At 37.7% G+C, this 27,003-nt stretch overlaps 3 protein-coding genes across 6 annotated transcripts; 1 reads left to right on the top strand and 2 right to left on the bottom strand.

Annotated features, from left to right (window-relative positions):
* Positions 1–216: 216 nt before the first annotated feature.
* LOC139968686 (ubiquitin-conjugating enzyme E2-17 kDa-like) lies at positions 217–12,741 on the bottom strand. 2 transcript variants are annotated; one of them, XM_071972966.1, is made up of 7 exons: positions 12,583–12,741; positions 11,477–11,540; positions 10,001–10,032; positions 8,102–8,179; positions 6,924–7,029; positions 5,855–6,041; positions 217–606 (listed from the first exon to the last, which is right to left on the bottom strand). In XM_071972966.1, exons 1-6 carry the CDS (start codon positions 12,604–12,606, stop codon positions 5,887–5,889), a joined length of 459 nt encoding a protein of 152 aa, XP_071829067.1. In that variant the 5' UTR covers positions 12,607–12,741; the 3' UTR covers positions 217–606; positions 5,855–5,886. The 2 variants fall into 2 exon arrangements, with proteins under 2 accessions (XP_071829067.1, XP_071829066.1); XM_071972965.1 differs by lacking the exon at positions 217–606 and having other exon boundaries at positions 3,863–6,041; positions 12,583–12,740.
* A 2,783-nt stretch (positions 12,742–15,524) lies between these two features.
* LOC139968682 (uncharacterized) lies at positions 15,525–20,525 on the top strand. Of its 3 annotated transcripts, none has more exons than XM_071972961.1 (3): positions 15,525–15,862; positions 17,538–17,879; positions 18,910–20,525. In XM_071972961.1, exons 2-3 carry the CDS (start codon positions 17,569–17,571, stop codon positions 19,565–19,567), a joined length of 969 nt encoding a protein of 322 aa, XP_071829062.1. In that variant the 5' UTR covers positions 15,525–15,862; positions 17,538–17,568; the 3' UTR covers positions 19,568–20,525. The 3 variants fall into 3 exon arrangements, with proteins under 3 accessions (XP_071829062.1, XP_071829061.1, XP_071829060.1); XM_071972960.1 differs by lacking the exon at positions 15,525–15,862 and adding an exon at positions 15,915–16,006; XM_071972959.1 differs by lacking the exon at positions 15,525–15,862 and adding an exon at positions 15,921–16,103.
* A 1,076-nt stretch (positions 20,526–21,601) lies between these two features.
* On the bottom strand, positions 21,602–26,498 carry LOC139968683 (carbonyl reductase [NADPH] 3-like). The gene is made up of 6 exons (XM_071972962.1): positions 26,131–26,498; positions 25,544–25,810; positions 24,772–24,881; positions 23,593–23,718; positions 23,204–23,360; positions 21,602–22,743 (listed from the first exon to the last, which is right to left on the bottom strand). Exons 1-6 carry the CDS (start codon positions 26,146–26,148, stop codon positions 22,573–22,575), a joined length of 849 nt encoding a protein of 282 aa, XP_071829063.1. The 5' UTR covers positions 26,149–26,498; the 3' UTR covers positions 21,602–22,572.
* Positions 26,499–27,003: the final 505 nt, after the last annotated feature.

Below are 27,003 nucleotides of genomic sequence, written 5' to 3'. Positions count from 1 at the left end.
CGCAGGCTGGATTTGTCTTCACAAGTGGTCTTGGCAAGATAACACTTTTTTCATATGCTTAAGTCATACTGGTCTAAATATTTTGTTTATGGACGAAGTGCACTACCTACAGAAGAACTGAAGGAAGCGTAGAATTCACCGGGCACTGCGACACTCTTTTAAAAGAGAGAGACAAATGTTTACAAAGAGACTATGGAAATGAAGAGAAAAACACAATTTTATTTGTTTTTGCCCCTTTTATCTTCAACTTTGCACAGTTATCACTTTACAAAATGAGTTTTACATTAGCATTCTAATGTGAGATGCAATACAATAGATACATAATTGAATTGGGGCTCGTGTAAGCTTCATCCAGGACACAATCGTGAGAGTAAACGAAACAACAACAAAAACGAGAAGAAAAAAAACAAAAAACAAAAACATTTTGCTCATTATTATCGTTTACATATAGAATAGCTTAATTATGGGGTTAGTTATGTAAACACGTAAAATCACAATATCGATGCAGTTAAAAAACGTTTCAATATTTCTTCCATTTTGGTGTCCCTTTTCACTTCCCCCTGTTTTCAGTCTCATCGCTGATTCTGATCGCTGAATGGTTGACACCTACATGGGAGAGTTCATTATTTAATAAACAGTTACGTATATATATATATATATATATATATATATAAATATATATATACGTGTATGTATGTGTATATATATATATACGTGTATGTATGTATAGATATATATATATATATATATATATATATATATTAATACCAGACCAACAGAGACAATGAAGGATCCCAACCTCGGAATCGAACAGGGTCACCCCAAGACCAAAGTGACAGAAGACCCTGTATATATAACTGAACTTAATGAGCGATAACTGTTATCGTTGTATTGTGCTTAGTCATGCGGATAAACAAGAGTTTTTTTAGTTTGATATAACTTTACAGATTTGGGAGTCTTCCCCCCTCTTCTGTCCACAACAGAATTATATTTACACGTTATTGTAAGACTTGACACAACTCATTCCAAGATACACATAGCATACTGATACTAACGGAAGCGAAAAGTACAGATATTAGTTATAAAATAAACCCACGGTCAAACTTTTCTTTATAATGAAGTTCGGACATTTTTATGTGTGTATCTGGCAAAAGCAGTGGGAACAGGGACATCTGCATCACAGGAAAACAAGAGTTTAAAATGTCTTTGTTTTCCTTGCTCTAAAGAAGAAGATTCTTCTAGAAATGTTGACTTTCGGATGCAGTTATACGTAAATACTGTAATCCAATATATATCACATTTCCAGAACTTAACAACAATAGCCTATTGTAAAGCTTTCATAATGACATCACAGTCAACCTATTGTGATTCATATCCTGGACGAATGAAGCATTCACCTGGTACAAATATATGAGATTTACATGAAAAAGCCTTATCTAAAGGTAGGAATTACATACTGAAACAAGGGGTTTGAACTTCCTGGTTTTCAAGTATTACACTATTCACCACATGTTATTATCAGTTTCTAGCGTTAGCTATGTCTACTAGATTCTACAGAAGCTTTTAGGGGCCATACTTGATGAAACAAGCAATGTCAATGTAACTACTACTCTTGCTGATTTCCAAACTAATGTTGAGAGTTGAAAAACAGCAAGTAGTTCTAGCTGTTTACTGTCTTAGTCAGAAATCTTCATAAATCATTTGCTTTGTCAACTTTTTGAAGTGAAACTTCCCTTTTTCAACTGAATGTACTGGCTTTGCACCAGCTGCCTCTACTTGAAACTTTGTTAAGATTCTGAGAGAACACAGGGATAACAAAATGATAATAATCCAGTAGAACAATGGTCCACACAACCCCCATCTCCCCCTCACCTAGCCCGCCATATCCCCTCCAATCACCCCCCCCCCCCCCTTGTTCCCTGTTACATGATATCAGCTTTGACTACCTGTCAAGTAATTTACAATTAAGAAAAAACTTACCCAAAAAATTACAAAATGAAGGAGTTTATTTTAATAATTTACAATGTATGGAATAAACTGAATGACAGTAAGACAAATTAACAGTCGTTAACTCTTGTAGAAACAATTGCAGTAATTACTCTCTCATCTCTATTCTAGACCCTGAAAGAGGTCATGGCTTTGGGGCCGAAGGAAACACATTTTTGCAGTGGCGGCTCTTAATACATCAACACACAAATAGTCTGTAATCGTTATTGTTAGTACAACATTGATTAATTACGTGCTGTTCTTGCAGTAGACATTAACAAGTAACATATATGTAAGTGAAAGTATATAACAAGCTTGCTTTCATTACTGATATTGTTTATTTCATTTTCCTCTTTCAAAAAGAAATGGCTCACAGGCCACAAAGTAATGGCCCCATGTCATCATTTTGAGCACCCCTGGTGCCATCTACATGCAGAATTTCCTACTGCTTAAAAAAACAAATTCTCAGAAAGAGTCATATGGCCTTGTTGCATTGGTTACCCATTTTTAATATACAGAGGGCCATTATTGTCTTGACAGCATTCTACATGGAAAGCTGCTAAAATAGCTCATAAATGGTGCTCATTAATGGTGTTCTAAATGTTTAATATCAACCAGAAATAGCACCACTTACGTTCCCTAGAATAACTTCAACTCCTGCCACGCAGTATTAAACTAAATAGCTCACAGTAACAGGGACGAAAGAAATCCAAAGTAGCAGAGCTTTACGTATTTCATAATCTTTTGAAACTTAAACATTTTCAAACGACAATGCTTGGTTTTTCTTCTATAAAAAAACATTTTTTGCTGTGTTGCATGAGGTGACTTGACATCGGCCTAACACGGTAACATGGGTCCACTTTCTCTGACCCTAACAGAGATCTCTTCAAAGCTCCATAAAATATTCACTCTGACATAAACCAAAAAAGATGGAATATGCAGGAAATTTAGCCTAGGTAATATGTCAACAATACTGGCAAAAACTCTCCCCTCCAAAGTTATGCATGCACATTTGGTAATGTTTTGAAAAAATAAACAAATCAAAGTGATTTTCTTTTTTCTGGATAAAAGATGTTATGTTTGAGAAGAATACAAGAAACTAAAAAGATATTTTTGTATATAAGTATATAAAAATTTTCTGTGAAGGGAAGCAAAGCAGGCTTCCTTTTGATACCATTTGTAATCTGTTTTACCCCATCCCAGAAAGATCATGCTCACAATACCTCATATCGAGGTATAAATTAATTCCAGTACACAAAAACTTTGAGCAAAGATTGCTTTATTTTATAACCCAGACAGTCTTCATATTAAAATTAACCCCATGCTATTAGTAGTTAGAAAATTAGAAAGAAAAAGAAAAAAAAACAATTTTTCTTCATCATTTGAAAGGCAATTTTTCTAGCCAAGCTACTGAACTACCTTCTAATAACCTTGTAAATTCCAAACAGCAGAGAATTTATCAAAAAGCTGTTTAAAAATATGCCTCATACATCTCTCACTCCTGAAACATCCCATTAATCTGGTTTGAAGTATGCTTTCTCATTTCTACTTTAGTTTGCAAATTAAATATTATGAAATTTTCTGTTGATCATAGCAATAAAGACTACCATGTAAAAATTTAGGGAGGAGGGGGGAAGAGAAATATTAATATCTGTCTTTAGAATTTGTCTCAGCAATTTCTGTCTGTTTGGCACCTCCAGGTGTCTTCAGAGGTTGTAGCTTAACCAAGTGGGATACATATCTGAGATTAATGAGCAAGATGTGGTTTTACTGGCAAAATGCATTAATCCTTTTCATCTCAAGGGATGGATTCAAATGGCTTCCTAAATTAACTTTTGAAAGAGAATTCACAGCATATACATTTTTTTTTTTTAGATTTTGTATCTAAATTTCCAGACGGGTGTTCTTTTGTTGATTTACTTTATAGATTAATTTCATCTTGGATGCTTTCTGAAAAACTTGGTTGTAACACTTTTTTTTTTTAACACAGATTTGTTGTGTGTGATGCATCGTGTCTCTATCAAATATACAGAAGTTTAAGGGAAATTACTACCCCCCACCCCCCCCTCACTGAACAGCTATACAACAACGCCTTGCTGTTGTAAAAAACTAAATTGAAAAGACTCTGGTGACGTTCCGAGAGTACCTGCTCTTGTTACAGTACACTGTACAACACTGCACTGTTATAGAAACACTGTACTGTATAATACATGATTTCCGTTGATTGCCAACATTTTGGGAGCAAATAACCTTTGTTCATACGCGATCTGTGAATATCAAGGCTTTTTTTACACCCTGTTTTGATTGTTTGTAACATCGAATGATAACAAGTCCTCTAGCAAAATGATGAAAAAGTCACAGATTCCTTTTAAATATTAACAGATGGTGATTGACATAATTATGTCATACAGCAGGTGGATGCATGTACTATGAGGTCTAGTGCATGTGACTTGTGTGTGTGTGTGCATATATATATATATATATATATATATATATATATATATATATATATATATATATATATATATATATATATATATATATATATATATATATATGTAGACTACATGCAAACTACATCAGTTCAGCTAGTAGGCGGCATTCTCCATTAAAATATCCGAGGTCACTCTCCAGGGTTCAATCCAACTGCATGAGGACAGATACCAGGTCAACTTGTCAACGCCAAACAGAGGCCGTAATTAAAGACATTTTTAAGGTTTAATTTTATTCCTTATTGCTCTCACATTTTTTATGTTACTTCCAAAATTACCCATCGTAGACCCCCAAAATATGATATATTAACTTAATATTAAGACCAACACATTTACAAATACATCAAAGTGGTGACTTTGCCAACAGATTCTAACAAACACACATCTCTGCGGCTTAAATACATAGCCACCCGTGACAAAAGTGTGATGGGGTTACTCAAATTTTCACATTGAATATATAAAGCAAACAAATTTAAACATTTTGCATCTAATTTGCATATACATGTATGTGTCACATCAAATGTGTTTGTGCAGTTGATGAAGTCAATAACCTGATAAACCCTGGATAAGTGCAAACTTGTTCACTGAGGATAAAGATACCCTTTCACAAATATATCCTCCTGATAGGAAGTCTAAAGCTCAGGGTGAACTTTTCAAAGGGTCATGTAAAGGTGACAGATTAAAAAGAGGTAGTAGCTAAAACAAAGAAATTAACCTACTTCTGTCAATTTTTGAGACAAACTCATTTCAGTTTGTGGGGGAGGCAGGGGGGGGGTGAAGGGGAATGGGAACAAGGGCAAACTTAATGGGAATGGACAGGTTCTTTTGAAAATGTAATTGCTCTAAATGACTTTATTAAATGTTATTATTTTTTATCCTATTTAGTGAAATTTAGTGAAATGGCCAAACATAACAAATCAAATCAAATCTGCCATGTGACAAAGCCAGACCACACCTCTGGGTTGCTGACATCTTCTGTAACTTAACATAAATAATAAGACATGCAAAAACAGGTGATAACAAAGGGCAGCTTAATGACTCTTTATTTATTATTAATTGGATGCCAGCAAGATGTATCGATGCTGAGACTAAGGCAGGCCGTTATTCCTTAAAAATAATACACACAATATCATCACACACCAGTTAGAAAGCAGCAAATTAGCAAAAGGGATGTTATTTTACCGATGTGTCTAAAAACTACGACCATGTCTCGTCTTTGTCCTGGTCCCACGTCCCTGTCACACAGTTTACATATGTGACGGGTCAATCACTACAGTTGAAACCCTCAGCAAGAGAAAGGGAGTCCTTTCTGCCGGGGTTCACACAAACTCGGTTAATAATAGATAAACTGAAAGTACAAATTAATCTCTTATTACCGCGGGAGAGGACTCGATGATTACTCTAGTATTCAGTTTCCACCGTCTCCCGCTGCATACTTCCTTGTCCATTCTAAGGCTAGTTTGTTATACCTCGCCCGATCGGTCTTGTAAATCCTGGCGATCTCTGGTACCAAGGGGTCATCTGGGTTCGGGTCAGTCAGTAATGAGCATATTGATAACAGAACTACAGAGAACAGAGAAAACAAAACTGGTGCCTTAGAGACTTGTAATCTCGGTACATGTACTCAAACTCATGCTGTTACATTTGTACATCAAGGCTGTGGAGCAACCCAACCCCACTGCCACCCCCCCCCCCCTTCTAAAAAATACCATTGATTAACAGCAGGGGTCAAATAGCAGCTTATGGACAGATGTTGTACATTTAATCGTCATACTTAAAAACCCTTGATAGAGTAGTTATTATACTATATTTACTGACGTCACACCCCAACAACCACTGACCTGAATGCAAAATGCATAGAAGTTTCGATTACTTCATTAAAATTGACTTCTGCTTGTTCACCAGAAATAGCTCTTATGATATAAATGTCCTGATTTCTACCATGAGATGTTTTTTTCAGAGTTTGACCGGTGAAGACCCAGATGACCTTTGGCATCCACCAAAGAAAAATGAGTTCTTCTATTCAATATAATGCCAAGCTTGAAAAGTATCCATGATTTCTATCTTGAGATATCATGTTTACAAGGTTTTCAGTATTTGATGTCTGGTGACCTCAGATGACCTTTGACCTCCACAATAGGATTCTTCCTCTCAATATGATGCATCAACATATGAAGAATGAAAAGTATCCATGGTTCCTATCTCGAGATACCAAGTTCAATCTGGGCGCCACACCCAAACACCATCATGACTACCATTGGTTATGCATGAAAATCATCCAAACCAATAAAATGAATTCAATTTCTAATGCTTAAGAAAAATTTATGTTCTTGATTGATCGAAAAGGTAACCTATTTGGTTGCTGTGAGTTTACTGATGATTGCACAATTAAAACTTGCAGCGTAAAGATTAATGCAATAACTTTTACTAGAAGACCACTCTTACCTTTAGAAATTGTTAGTGCAGGAGACCACTGAGCCCTCAGTATGTCCAGACATATACTGCCATTTGTGTTTATATTTGGGTGATATATTTTAGTTGTGAATGATACCTGAACGACAAAGCAAAAAGAGCATAGAAATTAAAAAGAATAGTTAGGCCAACATCTAATTTCTATTCTATGGGTTCAAAGAGGACTGACCTACGAGCATAATAAGGCACTGTCAGGCTGAGGGGATGATAGTGCTTTTGAATAAGTCACTCCGTATACATAAGCAGGGCTGCTGTTCCTTTTGTGATGTCAAAAAGTATGTTTTAATCTTTTGGGACCCATCTTTTGGGAACCAACTCTTGTCCAAGCTCTAAAGTTTGGCATTTGTATCACTGTATGTGTCACATTTTACTTTGTGTTCTCTAATAAACTTTTATCAATTCTGCCACCACCCAACCAAAACCCATCACAGCATTTGAAAGCTTCACAGAAGAACTGCAGTCTATGGCTACCAAATCAGATAACAACAAGGCACAATTCAAGAATGATTGCGCACTCAGTGTTAACACTGCTAAGCCAATTAAATTTCCTGTCCTTTCCATTTGCATTTGTTGATAGACATTTAAATAGAAAAACAACAAAAAACATGAGTTTTGAGATATATTCTTATTTCCTGTTGGTTGCAAAATATGCTTGTTTTATCTGAGGCACCAAATGTGCTATTTGGTTCAAGAGCTCGAGGTTGAATCACTGAGCCACCAGTACTTTGTGCCTCAGTCTCTCTCCCCTCCCTCCCCCCCTCCCCCCACCCCCTGGCTAGGTTCAAGTGTACAGTTTTCTTTGTAAACTGCCCCGAAAATGTTCACTGTTTTCTTACACCTTAATACAACCTTGCTGATGGCCATGAGAGAGAAGGTATTGAAAACTGTTGAACGGTTACGTAGGTGTTAATGCAACATATAATTATTATTTATTCAATCTACCAACATCCAGGGATGAAAGCTACATCAAGTCAGTTAAACCCCACATTAACAGCGCCAGCCAACCAACAACAGTCAGGAGCTGTCTAATTTCATATAGATTTGAAATAAATTCAACAAAAACAGTGGGCGGATAAAATATCATCCATGGTCCCTCAGGCAAAAGAATAACCTTCTATATATGTCCTACTAATCTGAAAAATTTCACTTACTTTTGGTGGTTTGAAAGGATAATCTGTGGGGAAATTAATATTAAGGGAAAAGACACCTCCTTGGTAAGGGCTGTCAGTCTGTTTAAAAGAACAGAAACAAAATCAAGGATTATTGTTTTATTACAATACTTATCAGTGAACAAAAGGACAAGAGCAAACAAGGTAAACTATAACTTCACTACGAAAGGAGGAGTAAAAAAGAAACCTTTAACCGACCTGTCAGCTGACAGAAAAAAAAAAGGTAAAAAAACATCCAACCCTTACAATTGATCCCCCCCCTTACCCTCCCCTGCCAAGTGATTCCTGAAATACAATTTAGGAACACAATACTGTACATGGCAAATGTACTACCAAATGAAATAATGATGTGAAATCATTAATTCAGATTATCAGATACCACCCTTGTCAATAATAAGGAGTTGCATATTTCATCCAGGTTAAGGAAGGTTAAGGGGGGGGGAATATTTGACCCCCCCCTACTCTCCCCTGCCAAGCCAAGCCAAGTGATTCCTGTACAGTTTAGGAACACAATACTGTACATGGCAAATGTACTACCAAATGAAATAATGATGTGAAATCATTAATTCAGATTATCAGATACCACCCTTGTCAATAATAAGGAGTTGCATATTTCATCCAGGTTAAGGAAGGTTAAGGGGGGGAGGAATATTTGACCCCCCCTACTCTCCCCTGCCAAGCCAAGTGATTCCTGTACAGTTTAGGAACACAATACTGTACATGGCAATGTACTACCAAATAAAATATACATGTGTAATCATTAAGTCACATACCACCCTTTTCAATAAAAAGGTGTTGCATATTTCATACGTCAGTAGGTGCTAACAAAGACATGCCCTTTTGAATTTTCGTTGGTGAGATTTTACAAAATACTGGTATCTGACAACAGTAGAATGATTGACATCACCACAGGAAATTAAGCTTCCAATCACTGTCTGTCTATAAATAGCTCATTATCCACACAGATATAAATAATATATTATAATAGATATAAATAGATATAAAATAGATAAATGTTACCACGCCTCTGGAATGAGCTGCCAGCTAACTCTGAACTGTTTCTAGTCTAACAACATTCAAGTCAAAGCTGAAAAACCTACCTATTTAGACAGCATTACTGCAATATATAAACTGTGCATTCAACTCTATTCATGTGCAGTACTCCAACAAACTCAAATGTAGCATGCTTTATATTCTTCATACTCATCTATATTGTATTTTATTCTGCAGTCTTACAACATATTATGTGTCATATATATTTTTTACTGTTACATAGCGTTTTAGAGCACTTTTGTGGATTTTACGCTTTATAAAATAAATTATTATTATTATGCAGGCAACTTTTAAGTTTTAAGAACACATTCCAGATCAACGACATTCCAAGGAGCAAAGGAATACGACCTTAGAAGGAAATTTTGAAGCATGTCGAGAAATATTTGCTTCCGTACATGTCTCTGCGATGACATCACAGATGTGTGTCCTAAATAATGGAAGGATCTAGTAACACAGGTATGAAATTATTTTGTGGGGCTTTGACTAAGAGAAAAACCTGATATTTGTCGACCATGACATACTGCTTTAAGACCTAAGATACACTTATAGAGATGCTGTGACTGTAACACTAACAAAGACACTAACCCAAAAAACAAACGATATATATTTTTATTTCCTTTGTGTGTTCATGTCACAGGATCATTTTAGAAAGTATCATAAAAATTGTGGATATTTGGTACTAGAATTTTTATGAAAATGAAAAATTATGCAGCAAAACTAGCCAGGTCAAACTGGTTTTAAAACTGGTCAGCTATGTGAAGGTTTTCCTTGAGTTACGTTAGTTACTCTTGAAGCGTATCGACATAATAGAAGAAGAAGATGACTTACGGGTCCTATGATCTGTGCTTGCCAATGAAAGTCTGTAACACAATAAAATATGAATGGATTAAATGGTTAGAAGCAGCAAAGTAATATTACATGGTTTAACATACTAACATGACGACAATAAATTGCTGTAGGATAATTATTTGTTTTGGAAGAGAAAAAAACAATAAGGTGCTCTCATAGTGCAAAACTTTATAGACTGGACAGTCGACCAAACTCTTTATGCAGTCTACTCATTTGTCCTAATTGATTGACAAAAACTTTCCTGAGAAGAATATAGATTTAATATTTAGGAAATCTAATAATAATAATTAGATATATATTTAGTCAACAACTGGATAGCTATGATGTACTTGAGGTTTGAAAATAATGACATCAATTCTTAGTCAGAGCGACAGTAAACTAATGGAAGACCCAATCCTACTGGTCATTGTAAATATTTAATTCTATCAAAGTGAAAGCTTTGATACACAGTTATAAAAATAATGCAAAGAAGGAGAAACTTGCTGATAGTTGAAACACTTGCCTTTTATTCTATCAATTTATCATCAATGGAAAATGATTCAGGGGACATGAACCAAACTATTATCATTAACTGATCATTTGTGAAGGACAACTTCTGAAAACAGCTAAGCTAAATCTTGTTCTGTATGAGATACACAAGTTTCTGATTACTCTCACATTTTCTAAATTTGTGATGTCATAGTGCCACTAGGACTGAAACCTTTTACTTTCTCTGTTATCTTTCTTTCCTTATTTCAAGGTAGAATGTTAAACTGTTGACACTGAAGCCAATGCTATAATTATCGTAGGTCATGTTAGGTCACTCAATAGTTTTAGAGGTAGCATTTGCAATAACACTTCTCCATGACAGTAAACAACAGCAATAATAAATAAATAAAAGCGTGGCTCGATGATGTCATATTAAGACTTTATCAAGTCCCCGACAAAATTGTGTGTCTCCTTTAATATACACTTTTATATATGTTCATCGATGATAATTGCAACCTAGTGAGTTTCAAATGAGCCACTACATGGCTTACAAACTCATCATTACACTTTCAATGATCATCAAAAAGTCACTTGAGGTTTCAAATGAATCAAACTAACTCTAGAAACAACTATTCCCTCCCACTAACCCCCCCCCCCTTCTCACCCAACCCAAAGTACACTAAGTAACAGCAGCACTGTCTTTGATCATTTTGGCAATGCATAAATAGTCATAACTGGGAACAGCCTTGAACTTGTCAAAAAGTCACTTGAGGTTTAAAATGAATCAAACTAACACTAGAGACAACTTTTACCTCCCACTTCCCCCACCCCCTCCCTCACCCAACCAAGAGTACACTGAGTAACAGCAGCAATGTTCTTGATTATTTTTGAAATACACGAATAGCAACAATGAGAGTAATCAGTGGATTTTGCTTTCAAAAAAGGGAATACAATTATTTTTTGTTATGAAGTATGGTCAAATCTTACTATCATCTGCAACAGGTCCTGCTGAACACTGGCCTGGTGGATCTCTCTTCAAGTCTTTCAATTCCTGGTAAAATAAGAAATAGCAACCACAACTATCATAGCCTAAGTCTAGAAAATAGGCTGCCCCTTCATTTATGCATCTTCTTAGTCATTCATAAGGATGGGTATTTCATTAGTTACTGGTGTATTGCCTGGCAGTTGTTTATTTATTTGAGATATGGAAAGACAGGCCAATCTAAGGCTGGCCTGCCAGTAACTTAGCACCTGGATAACAACAAATAGGATCTGAATATAAATTGATGCTGGTTACTATGTTTACCTGGTTAATACAACTCCATTGAAAGGGCTTTACATTGGAAGATACTATAGTGCTTTGGAAGGCATTTTCAACACCAAACTATTAGCAACATGCAGGCACACACTCCTAGAATGTCATTTAAAGTCACACTGGCATTGAAAAACATCTTTTAGGGCGATGAAATTTGGCTTAAATGGTCAATTCCCTTCATACTGTACATTACAAGGTTAAGATTTTTATTAAAGTTTTTGAGTGTCAAAGGTATGTTGAACTTTTTTCAAGGTCATCTTCATGGTTTTCTTCCTTCTGAAGGCACTGGGTACATGTTCTTATCACAAAACAAAATACTTGACATGGTGAACGAAACTGCCAGATAATACGCCAATCTGATTACTAGGCTAATGACAATGTTTAATATTAGTACCGAGGCATACATCCAACAGATTTCTTCAATATGAAAATGTTTCTCTGCAGTACACAATACTAGTATGTGTAACACATGGCCACAGCATAGCATATTTTACGATCACAGCATTTGGTTCTTATTTGACTGACAATAAAATGCTAAAGTTGACGAATTTGGGACCCTCTATAATCCATATTACAAAGGCCTTATTCATCATCATTGGTAATGGTTAGGCTATGAATAACTTGTTAGGCTTCCCTTATGACAACACCCGGTGTTTACATTGCCACAGTAATTCGTTAGCATTTTTGTCAATCACTCACAGAAAACCCCATTAATAGATCTATTCGTATGAAATATTACATCAGCGTACAACAAGATAGAAATGAAGGTAATGTTAACCTTTGAGATTCTTTTCAGTGCCATTCCGCCTTGCGGTATGTTACGTATTTCTCCACTCAACGTTTCCGACTCTCTGCTAGACGATAAATAGTGTACCGTGATAATGTACAATGCGACACTTACGCACCCTTACATACAGAAATAATGGTGAAAAAATAGAGAAATACAACAAGATGACGGCCAAAAGGTGGTGTGTAGAATTTGCTATAGGTGTGAAATATGCTAGATATGACAAAATGACAAAGGAGAGAGGGGTTGTTTGCGTCCGGGTGGGTCATCTTCGCTCAAGCTAATTTCTCAGCATAGAGAGACAAGTCAATTGGCCGGAGCAACTCTCAAATCAAGATACCGAAGAGCTGAATAAATGTCCGGCGAAAATCTATGCACACGCTATGTATATACTCTTGCGATATGATATGCATGGAGTGCGAGGAACACTATACCGATGACGGAGCATGAAAACTTAAAAACTGTAGATGTAGAAACCCGAGCTTAATTCTTTCACATTAAAATTAACAAGTTTACAAACTTCTCCGAGGTTTCAGGCCAACAATCTCGAATGCAGCAACCCAAGCTCAATGTAAACTCCCTGCAGGCAAACTCAACTTAATATGACTAAATACATCTCAAGTATTCGCCTTCGATTTTGAATTTATCCAACGAGAGATTAACATATTTTTCTGTTCTAAATAACCCTTAGCTGTACTAATCATTGCCTCAATTTAAATTTGAAAGATGTTATAAACACCAGTCGGTATATCCAGGCGCGGCGGAACGGAAAAATTATTGGGGGGGGGGGGCTAATGTGTGGAGACTATCTAAGCGGAGCGCCACCATCGGTTGGCGCGGAGCGTACAAGAAAATTTTGGGTTATTTCAAACCCCCAGATGGCCGGACACGGCACTTCCCGTGTGTTTTATGCTGCGAATACCTAGCCCTAAAATATGGGTCTCAAGTCTGCAATTTCTCAGATTGCACGTAAAAGTCTGTAAAAACATTGTGATTTGTATATTCGATGTGTTTTAAGAGAGTAGCTATTATACTCGTAGTGTACTCACAAAGACGTTTTTGAGTGTAGTAAGGACAGTGGCGGAGCTAGGGGTATTGGTCGGGGGGGGGGCAAGAATGGTCTGTAGGGGCGCTCTCGACACTATCTAAGCGGAGCGCCACCACAGGTTGGCGCGGAGCGTACAGAAAAATTTTGAGTAAAGATACTCCCTAGATTGCAGGAAATGACCCTTTCCGGGCCTTGCTAATTTGCAGATAAACGGAGAATAAATAGGTGTCGTCGCCATTTTGTCGGAAAATTACGCCAACAGAATATGACAAATGTCAATAGGTATATGAGAGCGCAATAACAAAGTCAATAATAGCGAATAAGTAAAAAGTATAGTGAAAAGCTGAAAAGGGCGCCGGCAGTCCATTTGAGTCTGTCAGGGGGGGGGGATCCCCCCCTGACTGTATATATGGACGCTCCGGCACTAAGTAAGGGGATGTTGGAGAACTGGCTGAAATGAGGCAAGTCATTGGCCTAAGACGAAGTTGTGTTACGCTTACTGGTACTCACACTCACTGCTTCCACTTTTCACGGGGCGTGAAAGACGCAGTTGGGGTGACAATGTGGTCTATAGCCAGGGGACGGGCCGAGGGTCCCCCAGCAATTACTAAAATTATTACACCTATATAGTGTGCATCGGACAGATCGACAAGTATGCATTGAAAAATGGGCAGATGCACGTTTCGGAGCCTTGTAAATATTGGGGGGGGGGGGGCTTATCATGCATTTGCCCCCTCAACTTTTTTATTGGGGGGCTGAGCCCCCCCCCCCCCAAGCACCCCCGGTTCCGCCGCCACTGGGTATATCGTTGAGTGAACACGGCTTATATAACGGCTATTGCTCTGGGTTTGAATCCAAAATTAGTGTACGAAGCCCATCAATGCCCAGCTGAGGTAACGAAGGCGGTGATTTTCTTAGTCGCGAAATGTGTTAGTGTCGTTCGAGATGACAGATGTACCTTTTGCTTCAAGTTCCCTGTGCCGCCAGTTGGAACATTGAGCGGTAACAATTTATGTCCCAGTCCGCCCTCTTCCTTTGAAAACATTCCTATCGAAGGTTATCTTTGGTGGTCATTAGGAAAAGTCACCCAAGGAAGTGGCTTGTCATTATAGTGGTACTTTATATAAGAACATTCACCCAGGTGGAGCATCGGAACGAAAACCAACACGACGATCCACTTTTGAACCCCACCCCCCCCCTCCCAATACATCGAGACTGAATGTTACCGTCTGATCATGACGTATGTTACATCGAGTGAGATACCACGAGTCCATGCGAAAGGAAAAAGACACTGTATAGGCATATATGATTAGGTTAAGGGTTAGTGGGCTATCTATTGTGTATAGTGTGCATCAGGTCTGAAAAGAACAGATACTATCACATGATCGTAGCCAAAAGGCCTAGAAAACGAGTCCTTAGTAGCACTTTTCTTAAGGAATGTCACCCAAGATAGCACCTGGGTACAACAACTTAGCATCTTGATCCACTCTCAGACCCGCATACACGGAGACCGTAGTGTAATGGCATGACGATGTAACGTCCAATAAGGTACCACGAATCCCTGGTTCCATTAGAAAATCAATTAGTGGTCTTCAACCCGTGTCATTTACTCCATTGAACAGGAGAGAAAAATAATAAAAATATAAGATAAATACGGTATACATGCAGAAAAATGCACAAATCATTGACATGTACACATACCGTAATACATATCAAAGAAATTGATCAAAGTAGAATTAAATATTCATCAATTCATCAAAAGGGGAAGTAATGATTTTGAGCACTTGTGGATGAGTCGCATGACGAGCCTAAAGTTTTGAACCATGGTGATTTCGATTGGCGATTTAGCTATAGGAGCTATTGGCTATATACATAATTAAGCTCATGAAAAACTGAAAAAAGAAAGAATTGATCTACGGCAGCCTACTTCGTCGTGGCGATTTAGCTATAGGAGTTATAGGCTATATACATATTCAAGAATTAAGCTCATGAAAACTGAAGAAAAAAAAAGATTTACGGCAGTCTACTACATCGGGCTAAGCAAGCAAGTGATATTTCTAATATCTCATTCTTTACAATCACCGGTAACAAAATACTATACGCTATAACATCTTTCATATACAGCGGTGTGAACATAGTGTGAATTGATAATGGCGATGGTCTTCCGGATCGAGTAACATGAAACTGCTGTTGAAATAGTTGAAGGTTTATTCAGACATACAGGTTGGTTCATATGCATTATTAAACACATAACTCAATATGGGTTCAAAGGTTTGGTTACAGGGAACGTTGTCTAGCCTCACTGTGAACGGATACATACTCACTGACACATACGGACATAAAACATTAAGCAATCTTCAACCTATAGTAAGTATGGCTATACAAACGTATGTTAATTGCTTGACTGGATTCATTGTTTAGCCCCTTTAAGCAGATGACGCATAGACCAATCTTTCTATAGTAGGTAAGGTTCATGTAAAGTTTATGACTACGAACTACAATGAGTTGTAGTTAATAGTCATAAAAAATTCAAGCTAATTCATTTAACAAGTTCTAGTTCCGTATATATGTTGACTACGGGAATTGTAATGTAACGGGTAGAAAAGCTTTACACTATAGCTATAACCAGCATTAAAAGCAATATACATTGAGTTGAACTTCCGTTTCACACCTAGATATATAACTGTCCTATAAGCTCGTGCCGATCATGAATATGATAAAAATCATTTAATTTAGAAAATTTACAAATGGCATGAGAGTGAAATAAAGTTTATAATATTTTCAGAATATATTCTGTATATATGTTGCTTTATATAAGCTAGGAAAGAAGTGAAGTCTTGTAGGGCAAAACTCACGAACCGAATCAACAATTTTAAATCTTTTGTTCCCTTTCAAGAGACTCAAATACTGAGATTATGTCAATAATCTGTTTAGTATCATATAATATGCTTTTTACCTGCTCACAATTACAAGCGGGGTATATCAGGAATTAACGGTATACATATATGTGCCATGTAGTGTTGTGGATTGATAATATCTTATTACAGTGTGGGACTCCATATATATATAAGAGCGGCTGGCAGAGGGGATGGTAAAATGTCATGGGCTGCGAAAAATAAATTCTAAATTTTCCCGTACTGATTTGAATGTTGGATGAGCCCATATACCTGTATGAAAGAGCATGGGCGTAGGAGGCGGGGGGGGGGGGGCAACCAAATATTTTTGTGAAAATTCGGGCAATATGCTGAGAATTTTTCGGGCACCTATACGTTGGTTATATTTTTCGGGCAAGTCGTTACAGCCACCCCCCCCCCACCTACCCCCAATCAAATTGGGCTCCTACGCCTATGTGGAAGAGCCAGATCTATAGCGCAAATGGAGGATTTTAATAAACGAGGGGTGTGACCCCGAGGTGACTGAAGCTGACTTCCAATTAGGAAAGAGAGAGAGAGATTGGAGGGGGGGGTGGGGATTTAATACATTTATTGGTGTGTTATTCAGATTGTATACATTAGGTGTATAACTAGCTCTAAACACAAGGTTGTGCTGACAAGTACTCATGATTTTATTTTTAATGTTTAAAGCAAATTCTTCTTGCTCTTCATAATGGAGTACTGGGGTCATTTCTTTCAGTTTGCTTGCTATCATAATGAATAGTTTATCGAAAAACCTAGCTGATCACCGGGCATCAGCGTAATTCAGTGGGAAAGAATCATGAAACCCTCAGACTTTCAAGCGTAGGTATCAGGGGCGAGCAGTATGTTCCTTGTACAAAGTGAAACGTTGGGATTGTTTAGAGTTGAAAAGGGGACGCGGGAAGTCAATTGTCTATAATTGTTACGATGAAATAGTTTTCAATATTTAGTTTTGACCACTTTTCTCCCTCATTCCTACCCAGCGTTTTAAGTGTCCCCCCAAAGAACGGAACAATGGCTTCGGCTTCATCCAAAGACCAACCAACCAGAATATTTCTCTGGATAATAGCCAGAACCAACAGCACAGTCTTTACAAAATGCATGACGTTTGTGGAAGGCGTACAGGTTTGGTATGAACCTTACCTCTCCTGTGCCTTAAATGAAACAATGTGGAACCCGGAATTCAAGAAAGGAGACCCAGTTGCGGACAAGTTTCGTCAAACTTTAAAGGAAAATGAAGCGAGTGACAAAATGAAAGAAATAAGAGCAGATATGAAACCCAAGGTGGAAAGCTCAAGTTTTATCAACTATCAAGAAAAGTTCAAGTAAGAATGAACTTATCAAGGGCGTAGCCTTTTCTTTAAAGGGGGCCTTATATATTATTAGTGGAGCATGCAGGCAGGGGGGGGGGGCAGGAGCAGACAAATATATATTTTGTTTGGGGGAGGGGGCTAGTCCCTTGTACTAATTACACATAGAAGGGTTTGAACTCAAAATTGGAATAGATCAAAATCCAATCCTTGGAAATATGCGGCACATCTTTATTTACAAATGAGATTTCACGGCACTGTGTGAAGGTTTTTATTATCCCCCCTTTTTTTACATTGTCTTTACAATGTGTTGGCATCGTTAATTGACCATTGACTGAAAGATTTGGTAGACCTTCCTGCTAACATAATCTGCTTCTCGTGGCTAACTAAATTGCACCTGCAGGAACAATTGAATTAGGCATAAATTTCAAAGATTTGCAAATAAACAAAATAAATAGATTGCATGGGACACGATATTATCTGTGATTAGTTCGATTCATGAACCACCCCCCCCCCCGTCCTTTTTTTTGGTCGGGACGATATTTACTTTTGGTGGGTGCAAATGTCAGTATACCAACCCCAGAAGTGAGACCGTTTTGAGTTACATGTGTTGTAAGTTTGACCAACTGTAATCATATAATGTTATAATATGTATATAGGTGTGACCTTATTCGAAAATACGGCACTTAAAACTTGTATTGTGGGACAATAGAGTCTTCATTGTATACAAATAACTGATGATGGTATACCATGCGTCAAACATCCATCATCAATGTTAACCAATAATTCTTTTGTTGATTCGTTCTTGCTTTCTTTTCTCTCCCGCGCATTGAGCGCCCTTCCGGGTGAATATGCGTGCGTTATAAATCACCGTTATTATTATTATTATGCCAATAAAAAAGTTGGATTTCGGAACCAGTAGACTCCTGCCACATGCATATATTATGGGTAAATAATGGGGAATCTGATATTTAGACACCTATATAAACTCTCAACATGTCCAACTTTTAATTAAGTATCGCTCCTGTTCATCTTTCATCTCCAGATATCCTTGGGTGAAGGAGCAGTTAGAGTTACCGGAGCCGAGTAAAGATTTTGTCTTTATTAAAGATCACTCATTCGCAATAGTCGATCACATGGAAGCGTTACCTGATGTCCCAACACGTCATACGTTTATTATACGTCATCCTCGTCAGGTGTATACGTCACTGAAAAACGTCATGGCGACCAGAATGCATTTTGATGGCATCGGTTGGGAGCAATGCCATTTAGGTCAAGAGGCAGTTTTTGCTCCTGCTAAAGATTTGTTCAAACTTCATCATCGTTTATGGAAGTACGTGAAGGAGAAATACGAAACTGACCCAATCGTAATCGATGGTCAAGATCTCCTCAGCCAACCAGAGGTAATCCTACCAAAGTACTTTCAACGGCTGGGAATTCCTTTCAAGGAATCGTACTTGTCGTGGGAGGCAAGCCCAGACAAACCGGCGAAATGTTGGAAAGGATCAGCGGATTTCGTTTTGCTGGAAGCGCAGACAGGTGTTACTTCGAGAGCCGTCCAGTCAACTCAATTTACCCCTCCTAAAGTCCCCCGAGGAACACCATCGAGACCCGAGTGGACGATAACGCCCGAACTGAAGGAATATACCGAGGACGCTATGCCGTTTTATGAGGAAATGTACAAACACCGGATCAAACCTTGATTGGTAAATCTAAGTTACTTATGGTAGCATACGTCTATTAAAAGCCCCATTGACTTACACACTAAAACTCACTAGCTAAACGCTAACCCATCACTGGATAGCTGACAAGTTGGCCTTTCATAGCACCATCAATATCATGGCCAAGAAGGATTCTGCTATGAGAGCCTGAAGTTTCGTCACTTGTAAACAAACCGCTTCACACAGTAGCAAACAATTTTCGTAAGCTACTCCTTGGAGGCCTAAAGGTGGGGTCTAAAATTGCCTCAATTTTCCCAATTTTTGAACCACATATACTTCCATTCATGCTCTTCAACATGCAAGCCACAAAAAAACAAAAAACAGATCCTGATTGATAACATATCAGAAAAGATGTTCCCTACTGTATTTTGGCACTTTTACCTGAGACAGGAGAACATTCATTGATATAGACTCTAATAGGAGTATGCCACTTTATAACTGCAATTTTGCGCTGAGTTTGACACTGAAGGGAATTCATTCCTCGATTGTTCAAGGATGTATTTTTGTAATTTGATATTGTGTATACCGTTCAAAAATGTTGCTATCAGTCCAAATTGTTTGTTTTTCTTTTCTGTAACATACTTTAATTTTGAAGAATTACGCTTTACACTGCCTAGGTTCAGCAGTGAAAGTGAAAAGGCTATATTGTCTCATACACAGCTCATTAACAATACTGTATGGCCTTAAAAATGACATGTTAACTTTGGTTACAAATTTTTCAACGATAAACGGTGTTGAATTTTATCTGAGGATGCTCTGATGTTGTTTATATGAAGTTAAAAGAACATGTTTGGATTGCATGATGGATTAACACTGACATTTTGGCCTGCACGGTGGAGCTGATGTCATCATAAATGAAGCCTTAAAGGAGCATTTCAGAGATTTGACATATTTCAATGGAAAAGATCTTGAAAACAGAAATAAATATATCGAAACATTACATCACCAGGGTTCTTGAACTGACCAAGCAGGATCTAAATACCAAGTATGAAGTTCATCAAAGCATGTCGACTAGCATGGGCTATGTCGACCTCAAATGCCCTTTGACCTCCACCAATTTTAATAGGGTACTTGTACAAGTTTTTCAGGGTATTTTTCAGACTCTGACCTCAAGTGACCTGCAATCTCTACCAATTGGATTCTTCCTCTCACAAGCGGGCCTACGTACCGAATATGAAGTTCAACAGAGCAGCAGTTTTTGAGTTATCATGTTTACAAAGGTTTTCAGACTTTTGACCTCAAATGACCTGCAATCTACATCAATAAGGTTCTTGTAATCACCAAGCAGGATCTATGTTCCGAATATGAGGTTCAATCCAAGATGTACTTTATGACTTATCCTATTTACAAGGTTTTCAGGCTTTGAGCTATGTCGACTTCAAATGACCACCAATTTTAACAAGGTACTTGTACTAATCAAGCCCAAACTGCATACCAACTATGAACTTCAACCAAGTTGTACGGCTTGAGTTATCGTGTTTATAAGGTTTATAAAGTTTGACTTCAAATGACTTACTGTTCTCTGCCAATAAGGTTCATGTACTAAGCAAGCCGGATGTACTAGTTGATGTATTGTTTACAAGCTGGTGTCAGATACACACACGCCATCATGATCGCATATATTCCATTTGCCTATAAATGAGGAAAGTTGTGGCCCTGAGGTCATTGACACAGACTACCAATTAAAAGGGACCTAATGAATTAAATTGTTAGAATTTTTGTTAGTGAACTATGCATTATGAGGCAAAGTTATGTTATAAATTAGGGCTATACGTACAGTTTCAATAATAATTACATTAATACACACACAGAACATTTCCATGCCACTCAGTACAGTTACATATGATTTGAGACAATAGATGATCAAGACACTCATGATTGATTCAGTATTGTATATTAATATGTATTTTACATTAGTAATACTCTCTATGTTATGGCTATCTTTTACAATTTATTTGGTATTATTCAGTACATTTTGGAAAAAAAATTCTTTGACTTTTGTGAAAGATCAAATTATCAAGGCTCAATGAATGTTAACCAAGTGGAAACAAATTCCACCAATACAGGAGAAGACATTCTAAGAAGACAACATAAAACACGTCGTACCACTCAATCAATAACCCACTTTCAGAACTATGCATTACAATTAACCAATTGAAAATGGTTTGTCTCACACCCTTTGGTTTGGACACCAACAGTTTTATTAAGGAAACACTTTATTGCATAGTTAAAGTTAAGAGTTTAAAGTTTCAAGGTTTACAGGCTTTTACAACAGTTGAACTGTTGGTCATTGGTAGCTTGACACACCCACACACCAAAGTGTGCATAACTCAAACAGTCCCTTCACTCCTGGGACACTACAGTGCCACACATCAACGTGTCCCCTGGGGGGGGGGCTTTCCATAAGGTGCAGCCACACACCAGCGCAGGCAAGTATTTACAAGTTACTTCGTAGGTCCCCACTTACAAAGAGAGGCAGTGGAGATAAAGTGCCTTGCCAAGTACATAACATAATGATCTGGCCAGGACTCGAACCTGCAGTCCTTAGATCTTAAGTCCATGAACTTAAGCCATTTGACCATGACGCCCTTTCTAGTTGCGAGATTTATATTGCTGATCTTCCTCGACTGCGGTGATTAATTATCTGCTTGATTGAATCAGCTGCCGTCAATTTATCTGCCGGAGTGATAAAGGTTCTTCCAAGTATTTATCCTGGGAAAGTATGCAAAATGCTGTAACCAACTATAGGATATCTTACCCATGACTGAAATTTGTTTCTCCAATTAATGAATACTAAGTTTATTGGTAAATCAAAACTTAAGATGTGAAATATTGCTTCACTTTTCATTTTGCAAGTCAATATAGTCCAAAAAAAGAAACTTCCTATTATTTGCTCCTGTCTCCAAGGTATCCCATAATACATCAGGTGTCATCCAGAGAAAGACCAAAGTGTGGGTGCCTGCCTCATCTACTAAACTAAATATCGTTTACTCTGTAAGGAAGTCCTGTATTTTTTGATGGGCATCCATATATTTACCCTGGGGCTGAGAAGATCCTCTGGGAATCAGAGCAAGAAGCACAGGTGTCACAGCTCCCTCGTCGATGGTTCTACGACCCCGGTGGTTGTTAAGATCAGTGGCAACAAATCCAGGGCAACACTGCCAAATCAGAAACAGGAGATATACCATCCATTAAGCTAGTATCTGTTGCTTTTTCAGCCCACAATGTGCCAAAGATGAAACAAAGAACATTATTAATTCCACACACTGCCTGAATTGAACTAATTGGTATCAATACATCATTGAGACATTTCAAAGGAGCACCATATCATGTCTACATTTGTTTGGGTGGGGGGAGGGAGGGGGAAGACCCCATACCCCCAACTTGTGAGTCAGTTTCAGCAATCTCAGGGGCACCCCCACTCTTTTTTTAAAATGCTTGGTCCAAACCTAGATTTTCTATTTTATTGTTTCTATAATAGACTTGACAAAGTAGGGGCACTTGTGTAACATGCAAACTGAAAAAACCCGCCACAGCCACAACAATGCTGGGGGAGGAGGGGGGGACATAACTGAACATAAACACATATCACAGATACATAACTCTATGCGGACTCACAGTATTAATTAGAATCCCATCCCTGGGACCATCTTTAAGGTTTTCAGCGAGTACTTTGGTCGCTGTGATGACACCAAGCTTGGATACACTGTAGGGAGGAAAAGTATCCTCTCCGCGCTGCCAGCCCATCTCTCCATGGTTGCCGGTTCTCACATCACTGAAAGTGAAAAGAATCAAGACAATCACAGTAGTGTCATAGTAGGTGTTAAACAACAGGTATGCACCCTTGAAAGGTCACGATGTCAAGCTACCTTTATGGATAAGGAAAATAGCAACTGAGACTGAAATATTCAATTGTTGTTGTCATGCTCTAGCAGTTGAATCCAGTGTATTCTGGTAAAACACTTCAGTGATGTGGATGCATCGCTTGTGTTTCACTTTTTATTTACCTGATGAACTTTTGCATCAACTTCTGAACATCATCTTCACTTTTAGCTTCTCGAAAACAGTTCTTAAGTTCTGAACTGATCTTCCTGTAGCATGTATGACCCAATCCACTGGCAAGGAATACAACTCTGTGTGATCAAAATGTTAAAAAAGGAAATGCATTGACTGCAAGTTATACCTGAGACTCAATAAAACATGTTTATAGAAACATGTCTAGATGATATTAAAAATATTGCAATTTGCAAAAACTATTGGTTCTTATCTTGTGTCAAAGTCTGACAGCTTCTGCAGCTGTTCAAAGAAGAATAGATGACAAATGAGAAGACAAGGCTCAATTAAATCATTAAAGGCATTGAAGACTCGCCCCAAACCGTGTGCCGCCCGGTGCCCTCTACATTTAACTTCCGTTCCCTTGCTTGCAAGTAAAGTTTTTGTCTTGTCGCTACAAAATGCAGACAGTAATGAAACGTGATACCTTGTTATTTTCAGCTGGACATGACATGTCCATCGCTGCTATGTACACTGTGTTGTGGGTATTAACCGTAGCTGCATGTATTGACTGTACACTAGTGTCTTATTACCGACGGTAGCAAGCTGTGTGTGTATTTTCTGGGATCGATGGTGGTGTCTAACACTTCTGTTACACCTCATTTGAAACTAGGTCAGATTACCGGCATGAGACATTTCTTTGTGCGCGAGTCTTCAATGCCTTTAAGTCATGTTTATTCGCAAGAAAACGTGGTATATATTCACAAAAAAGTCATATCTATTCACAATGTTCATATATATGTGTTACTATAAAATTGCAGTTCAAGTGCTAACAAAGCCATTTTAGACTAGTATCAGCCATGACCTGGCTCCAATATGAAACAGATTGCAGAAAAGGTGACAGTCAATAAATGAAATTTCTGATTGAATATTGAAGGGGCCAAACTGTAAAAGGTTCAAACATTTAGAGATCTGACAGTCTAAGCCTAGAGTACATTTGCATCAGACCAATAGGCCCACAAAGTTTAGATCTCTGTCCCAGCATTTGGCCCTCTTTATTTCAACATGTGTTGATATACCAAAGATAATAGATATATCATACCTCATTGTTGTGGTATATTTATTATTAACCCTTTTGAAATGTACAGGGAGAGATAACAATGTAATGAATATTAAACTCGGGAAAAGCTTACCTGCTGTTTGATCTTAGGATGGAGCTTAGGGTGTTATAAGTTTTCAAAGTGTCGAAGAAATTCGTTTTCAGCGTACGTTCCACTTTCTCCATGAAAGGTAGATCATTTTCCTGTCATATTGGCAAAGAAGAATAATATTACAAAAGTAGTACACAAATAATAGGATAACTCTCAGGAATCATTCCCTGAAGGTGATCATAGCCAACATTTGAACTTTGAAGTAACATTTTGAGTTTACATTTGTTACATAAGTTTTTGCAAACCTGCCACTCATTCTCTTGGATATTTAGTCTTGCAGTAGATCCCACTTGAAACTTTCCTATTCTTTTATTTTGCATCAAATGATGGTTACAATGAGCAAGTTATAAACAAATTCAAGCCATTTCTTGACATTTTCATCACCTTAACACTTTTCAAAATAGTATCAAAGACAGTTAAGAAGTTTGAAAATTTCATAGTATTACTTTTCTGGTTTGTGGTCAACTTTTGGCTATAATGATCATGATGACATATGGTATAAAGCAGCATACAAATTAATATCAAAACCTCAAAGGGCCTATTTATCTGCTTTCAATTGTCAGATTGTGCTTCTCAGTCATGATCAAGGACATCTTTGAATGCTGTTGCCTTGTTACTAACTATTACAAAATTCAGGCAACTCAAGTTATGCAGATTTATGTAACATACTTGAGTAGAATACAGTGTGAATTTACAAATTCATTGAAAGATGTGAAACATTTTCCTAGATATTGCTAAAATTTAAATTAATTACCCAGCTTGCTATTCCAACATTGTTTATGAGAATATCAATTCCACCGTGAGCTTTCTCTAAATCTTCTTTTAGTCTTATTACACTTTCTTCATCACCAATATCTAGTTGATGGTAGCAAGGGGACAGTCCTTCTTCTTTAAGCTTTTCAATGGCTCCAAGTCCACGAGATTCATCACGGGAGGTAAGGTATACCACATCAGACCTGTCAAGTTTCTGACAAAGAGATCTCACAATGGCAAATCCAATGCCTTTGTTTGCTCCAGTTACCTGCAAGAGAGACAATTGGTATTTTTACTTAATAAGTGCTTAGAATGTTATTCAGTTGTAAACTTTGCATAGTCTTACTTCTGATAGAAGAATTATCGGGTTTTGCAAACAGGTGGAGAAGTCGACAGTCAGCCCAATGCCATCCTAACAGTAACAAGTAACATCACATACAGTTTACTAATTTCGGCCTAACTTAGGCTAGGTAAGGTCTTAACTTAGTCAAACAAGAACGAGTAACAGAAACTTCCAAAGATCAATTCAGTCTAAGCACATATGACCGCCGTACATGGTGATCGACTTTTAAATTATTATGATATTACCACAGCGATATTTGGCATCGTTCTTCTATTGTACGATACTATGTATCTATGTATGGTGAATGAATTTGACAAACATGATTTTCGCGAAACTAAGTGCCCAAGCTTTCGAACGACGTTATAAAACTCACAAACGACGTTATAATTGAAACATAATGTACAAATTTCTGTGCGTTATAATGTAATGAAAATATATTCCGGTGGCTGAAGTTAATTTTAAACCATGTTTATCAAAAATCCGTGTTTAAAGGTAAACTAAATATGTTTTTCGCTTCATATACGTTGAAAACAAAGTTTATCAGATGAAAAATAGATTTCGTCGAAGAAAACACAGTTTATCAATATCAGTCGATAAACTGAGTTTTTCGAATTATAGCACATATGGCTTGCCACAGACAGTCTCGTGTGCTCTCTCGCGCGTTTCAACTCCCTGCTTGGGTTTATTTTGACCTTGAAATATTCTTTATGTAATTTTTCAATTGTGGAAAAACAATTTCGATACAGTCACTTGCACTTCGGAAATCACATGGTAGTCTGGTGTTTCCTGGCCTTCGGAATTCGTAAATACTTTGTAAGAAAGGTCACCCAGGAACATAGGCGTAGGAGTCTCATTTGATTTGGGGGGGGGGGGGGCAGGCGCGTAGCCAAGGGGGGGGGGGGGGCGAAGGGGGAGCCGCCCCCCTTGAGCATATTTTTTATATATTTTTTAATGTTTTTATGATATCGCTAGTAATTGCAAATGAGAAAATGCTAAGATGCAACTAACAAGGCCTCGGGAGTACGTGCCATTTCCAGCGATCTGGGAGGCATTTTCAGCCAAAATTTTCTTGTACGCTTTGCGCCAACCATGGTGGCGCTACGCTCAGATAGTTTGCA

The sequence above is a fragment of the Apostichopus japonicus genome, chromosome 6, assembly GCF_037975245.1.
Source record: "Apostichopus japonicus isolate 1M-3 chromosome 6, ASM3797524v1, whole genome shotgun sequence".
Taxonomy (NCBI): domain Eukaryota; kingdom Metazoa; phylum Echinodermata; class Holothuroidea; order Aspidochirotida; family Stichopodidae; genus Apostichopus; species Apostichopus japonicus.
Note: the sequence above shows the minus strand (reverse complement) of the source record. Positions and strands in the feature narration are given on the sequence as shown.